Source organism: Phalaenopsis equestris, unplaced genomic scaffold, assembly GCF_001263595.1.
Source record: "Phalaenopsis equestris unplaced genomic scaffold, ASM126359v1 Scaffold000545, whole genome shotgun sequence".
NCBI lineage: Eukaryota > Viridiplantae > Streptophyta > Magnoliopsida > Asparagales > Orchidaceae > Phalaenopsis > Phalaenopsis equestris.
The window spans coordinates 591,979-598,342 of NW_018164985.1; the positions used below are offsets into that span (position 1 = coordinate 591,979).

Consider the following 6,364-nt stretch of genomic DNA (forward strand, 5'->3'; position numbering starts at 1 on the left):
ACAACTAGTCCTACTTGATGCGGGTTGGATTGATGAATATCAAGTTCTTAAGATACCCTTCCTTCTAATGATGTAATTAGATTACAGGTGGGGCCAGTGACTAGGCGCTGCTTACCCAAGGAAGGGGCGATTTGGCGTCGGGTGGGCAGCACCTAAGCGCCCATGTAACCTAGTGGAAACTAATATATTTTTGAACATGCTTAATTTCATTTATAATTAGCACTTGTTTTATATATGTAGTTGAGCATAATATAATATTTATTTGCTAAATGTAGGTCATATTTTCTATATCATGTGATTTACATAATTGCAATTTATTTGTTTTATTACATTTGGATGTTTGTTGTATTTATTTTTTGTATGATTATGTTGGTATCATATAGAAAGTTGGCTTGTTGGTATCATATAATGAGTTGGTTGGCCATCACATATTGAGCCTATGCATATTGGTATGTTGATGTTTGTTCTATATATTATTTATTTGCTTTGGCCAAACACATATATTTAGATATTTTGTTGGATTTAGATGTTAGTTTTTTACTTGGTTGTTTTAAGTATGATGTTGCTAGAGATTTGTTGTTCATCCTTGTGGAAGCTAGAAATTTGGTTTTCTTTACTAGATGTGAATGACCCATCTAAGAGATTTGTTATTCCACTTATGGTAACTATTGGTTTTCATTGTTGGATACCATTTTAAAAATTTGCAACTAAGAAATGTTGATTAATTCAAGTCGATTATCATTAACTTAAATGGTATTTCGGTGTATTGATGTTGCTCAAGAGATTAATTCTAAAGTCCTCTATAGCTATTATGTCATAACAATATTGTCTAACACTAATGAAGATAAAAGAAGTTTAAACATAAATTTTTGTATGAACCTCTATACTTGGAATTGATATTTCAAATTTGATATATTTTGAAAGTTATAATAATGGATGAAATATCTTTTTTAATAACTTATTACTAATTTAGTTATTTATTTATTTGTTTTATTATTTTGTTTGTAATGTGAGCATATAAACATTATTCTCAATCAATGAGGTCACAATATTTTATGAGACTAGATATTAAAGTGTAGATAATATTATCAAGCTAAAATTTGTTAGTGCTTGAATTGTAATTTTATAATGTATTTATTAGTATAATGTATTATAATGAAGTTGTTTTTTACTACACAATTTGAGTTAGAGATTCATATAATAATTGTAAATTTTCATTAATAATACTTATTTATAATTAGATATATATTCATCTTAAAAATTTTATGTATGTTTTATTTAATAAAAATTTTAAATTTCTTCATTAATTCAAGCAAATTCAAATCTAAACGAGCAAAACAAGCTCGCTACAATTAACGCATCAATCTCAAACTTCATATTATCAATAAATAACTTTTTAAACATCATGTATAAACAAACAATGAGCTCGCTCAAGCCCAACTCTTTTATACCTCTATTTAGAATTTTTATTCAGCTTTTCACTTCTTTTACATTTAATCTATTCAGCTTTTGTACCAAGGTGTAATAAGGTCTTGAAGTGACTCCATGCACAACATTGGATTCACATAAAAAAAAGGGTGTTTTTTTTTGTATTGAAGAGCAACAATACATAGGATTTTGTATTGTTTAATATTGATAGTTCTTAACTTAGTGAGAACTGATCATCTTATATTTGCAAGCATATTTGATACAGAAAGTTTGAACTGGTTCAAGACATCTGTCACCGTTAAATAATAATTAATAACAGTTTAAGGCAAGTGGGTCATAAGTACAATTAATCATGACTACACTGATATTTAACATGAAGATCGCCTTAGCGAGCCTGACCATCTCATTTTGGCCATTGACTATCTTTGGGCATCTTTGTTTGAGAGTGGGTGAACTTGAGACTTTACAAGGACGAGCAAGCGTTACCTACATCATGCATTTTGCGTTTTCTAGTTTATCAAATTCTCCATCCCCTCTCTCATGAATATAAAACTTGATTGAAGCCAAACCAAGTAATCCATAATGTCACATTATTCGTGTTTAATAAACTTACTTGGTGCGGCAATGTACACACTCTTGATGACACTTGCATGAAGATTTTGACTTTATCATTACAACACTAATTCCTGGATTCACTTGACTAAAGTGGTTCTCACTCAGCAAACTGGCTTTAGAACATTCTCTGCAGGATTCATTTCAGGAGATGATAAATTTTGTTGATCGAAAAGACAAATCCGCAATATTTTACAAAGTATTTTTATTGCCAAAAAGCAAATATTTTGAACTATCAGATGATAATCTCAGTCAAATCACCAGCAGTAGTTACAAAAGGTATTCCACCTCTGATCTTCCAATCAGATCACCAATAGTCCTTGCAAGAACACTCCCCGTCCCTAAAATAATGCAAGCACTTCCTATCCTTGATCAGAATGATCCTACCATACAACTTGGAAACAAGCTTGGCTGTTCCATGGCATTTTGCACACATCCTCACATTCTTAACTATTCTTATCACTTTTAAGGAAGCTCCACTCACAAGGGAGTATAGTATTGCTTTCCTCTCACAGTGCATTTCATCATCATCTTCCAGCTCTTCCTCAATGTCAAGCCTTGTACCTGTGATGCTTGCAATGTTCGCCTTGATCTCCTTCTCTATTCGTCTTAATTCTACCAGCTTAGTAGATACAGACTCAACCATTCTGTCACCAACAAAAACTGTATAAACCCGGCATCTATCTTCCATCCAGCAACAAGAATGGAAGCCATATTCATCACTCTCCTTCAATGGCTTCTTCATGTCTGGTATTTCAGATGAGCTGCCACATATAGCTTGTAAACTTGAAGATAGACATTGCAATATTGGATTTTTAGGTTCTAATTTAATCAGGTTCTCAGTTGCAAAACTAGCAAGCTTGACATTACCACAATATCTCGCTGCTGTAAGTAATGCGTTCCAAACAGTGGAGTCTGGTTCAACAGGCATTTCCTTGATCATACTATAAGCTTCCACAAGCCGTTTAGACCGGCCGAAGAGTTCAACCATTGCTGCATAAAACTCCATGCCTGGAGAAAAGTTCTGTTCTGTAATGTTCATGAAGAGCTCCTTCCCATCATTCACCAATCCATCAAAACCATAAGAACGAATCAAACTGGTGTAAATTGATAGATTTGGCTTCACTCCTTCATTTTCCATGCGATGGAAAAGTTCCTGAGCCGGTTGGGAACAACCATGGAAAACACATCCAGCAATCACTGAATTCCAAGAGATATAATCTCTGGCATGTAGCGTGTTAAATGAAACACGAGCACTGGTTAAGTCACCAGACTTGGAGTAGATATCAATCAATGAATTCAAAATTGGAAGATCATGATTCAAACCGCTGCGAAGCACATAGGCATGGATCTCCTTTACCTTCCATGCTGACACCAAATTCGCGCAAGCTGGAAGTATGCTTAAGATCGTAATGGAATTTGATTTCTCGGAACCGAATTGCATTTGACGAAAAACCCTAAAAGCCTTGTTTGCTTCTCCATTCTGCAAGAAACCAGAGATTAGGGCATTCCATGAGGCTGCATTCCTTCTAACACCAGCAGCTTCCATTTTCTGAAAGTGTTCAACTGCTTGTTCTTCCTCCCTGTTCTGAATGTACCCAGAAATCATCACATTCCATGTCACAGGATTATCCTGAAGACCCAAAGTCTCCATCTTGGTGAAGAGTTCATGAGCCTTCCCGCAGTACCCAGCCTGCATGTACCCTCCTATCAATGAATTCCAAGTAAAAACATCCTTCTTATCAATGGCATCAAATATTCTTTCAGCATCTTCTAGCTTCCAGCATTTTGAATATAAGTCTACCAACGAGTTAATCACCAGTAAATTAGCTGCACCTCCATTTTTAATGGCGTAGCAATGAAGCTCTCTTCCATTTTTTAGATATTTAAGAGTAGCGCAAGCAGAGATGGCGCAGGCGACCGTCATGTTGTTTGGTTCGATATCGGATTTCAACATCTGTTGAAAGAGATCCAGAGATTGGTTCATCTTCTTGTTCTGCAGCAAACCTGAGATTATGCAGGTCCATGTGAAGACATCAGGGACGATTTTGCTGCTCTCCATCTTCTTCATCAGCTCAAGAGCAATTTTTGGTTTCCCACACTGGCTATAACTAGAGATAAGTATATTCCAGGTGATCAAGCAAGGTTCAATCCCTTCATTTCTCATTTGCTCAAATAACTTCAAAGCTTCATCGTTTCTGCCGCAGTGGCAATGCGCAGAGATGATTGAGTTCCAACTTACTCTATCCCTCACATCAAGTTTATCAAAAAACTTCTTCGCCGTGATCAAATCTCCGCACTTTGCGTACATGTTGAGTAAAGAGTTTCCAACATGGCTCTCCTCCAAAAACCCTAATCGGATCGTAAGCGAGTGTAGTAGCTTGCCGGTGACAACGTCCTCAATATTAGCGCATGCCTGTAGAATCTTGGGCAGCAAGAAGGCATCTGGATTGATGCCTTCAAGAACCATATGATGGAATAGGCCGACAACTTCCTCCCACTGGTTATCCCTTCCGCAGCCTCCAATCATAGCAGACCAGGTGAAAAGATTTCTTTGGCGCATCTTTTCGAACACCTTGCGGGCATTGTCCAAGTCGCCACATTTCGCGTACATGCTGACGAGCTTGGTCTCGACGAAGGGGTTCGGGTTCTTTACATAGGGAAAAGAGGAATGGAGAATGCGGCCAGCTTCAACCGAATTGGAATCGATGCAAGCTTGGAGAAGAGAGAGGTAGGTTCGAGTTGTGATGGGAGTCCCGGGGTGTAGAGCAGAAACGGCCTCTTGGAGCTTTCCGGCACGGGAAAGGCGAAGGAGCTTTCGCTCTCCCGGCCTTCCAGTTTGGGGGGGTAGCGTCGGCGGTGGCTCTGCTTCTGAGGACGCGGCTTTGAGGTTTTGGGTTGGGGGTGAGATTTGGGAAGAAAGATTGTTAGAAATTTGAGGTTTGAAGAAGGGAATGAGGATTTGATTTTGCGATTTACAGGAGAAGAAGGGATTCTCCATCATGAGTAAGAGACTGAGCAAGCTTATCCCTACGCTCTTTACATCTCCTGTAGTGTGTGTGTGTGTGTGTGTGTGTGTGTGTGTGTGTGTGTGTGTGTGTGTGTGTTTACATTTGGCTCCTAATGTTTCATTTCACAAAAATTTTTCTTCTTTTGTTTATATATGACATCTAAAGTTAAATATTTATATTTATAGCTGATAATGCCATAAAAATAGTTTTATCATTTCATATGAATCTCCAGAAATTTTTTAGCAAAAAAAAATATATATATTCAAATTCAAGATTCTTCAAGCTTTTCATAACTTTCGTCTTACGTAACTACCGATCTTCATCGATACTGCCCGTCGCCGCCATCGATAACCCCTTTTCACTGTTGTCAGTCACATGTGCTTGCTAATATTGTATTCTAAATACGGTCTTAACGTGTAATGTTGTATTGAAGGTCCTAGGAAAACTTGCATCCGTAGCAACTGGTGGCTAAAACCTCCACACGGTCATCGCACACCACTGCTTACCTTTGCTCGCCGTCATCGTCTACGCTCTATTGCTATTTTCGTATCTCAAATATGATCGTAATATTTAACGTTGTACTGAAGATTCAACGATCGTTTCATGCAACTATTACTTGCGACCTTCATATTCATAGGACCCTCAAAGTTTTATGTGAGTTATATACGGACAAATGTTGTATCTAGTGTAAAATTATAACCTTACTCTCCCAGTCGTGAGAAAATGATTTATCTTTGTATTTACAAACTTATAATAGACTACTTTGATTAGGCTATAACCTATGATTTTTTTCTTTTTTTTAAAGATTTTTTCACGTAAAAAATCATGATGTCTTGTCGTACTACTTTTCAATTATTTGTATGTTTGTTAGATCTTCATGCAACACCAAAATGTTAAATAATCACTCGGCCTCCACGAATTTTCCAGTACACAACAATAACATTGAAGAAGACACCACCAAAGAAGAAATCACCACAATATGAAGGCACCACAGTAAGAAGACACCATAGCAAGAAGGCACCACACAGAGAAACCTTGTCAGTGAGAATCACGCACAAGAGAGAGAGAGAGAGAAGAGAACTTACCTTTTCTGTGAGAATCTCGTCAGAGAGAGAGGCAACCCTATTCGTAAGAATCGCGTGAAAGAGAGGAGAGAGTTTAGGACAATTATTGAGAGAGGGAGAGACAGAGAGGGGATCGCTAAAGAGAAGCACACCACTAGGGCAAGACGAGAGAACGAACATCGATGGTGAGGCGAGGGGCAACCGAGTCACGAATAAGGAAGGAATGCAGTCAACAAGGGCATGCCCACG

General features: G+C 37.5%; 1 protein-coding gene across 1 annotated transcript; it reads right to left on the reverse strand.

The window, feature by feature from the left end:
• Window positions 1–2,048: 2,048 nt before the first annotated feature.
• LOC110029075 (pentatricopeptide repeat-containing protein At1g19720) lies at window positions 2,049–5,112 on the reverse strand. Its single transcript, XM_020731197.1, has one exon. It carries the CDS (start codon window positions 5,042–5,044, stop codon window positions 2,348–2,350), a length of 2,697 nt encoding a protein of 898 aa, XP_020586856.1. The 5' UTR covers window positions 5,045–5,112; the 3' UTR covers window positions 2,049–2,347.
• Window positions 5,113–6,364: the final 1,252 nt, after the last annotated feature.

Bases quoted from the DNA above. Each gene is read 5' to 3' on its own strand.
- LOC110029075 (XM_020731197.1), bottom strand. From the start codon at position 5,044: ATGATGGAGAATCCCTTCTTCTCCTGTAAATCGCAAAATCAAATCCTC.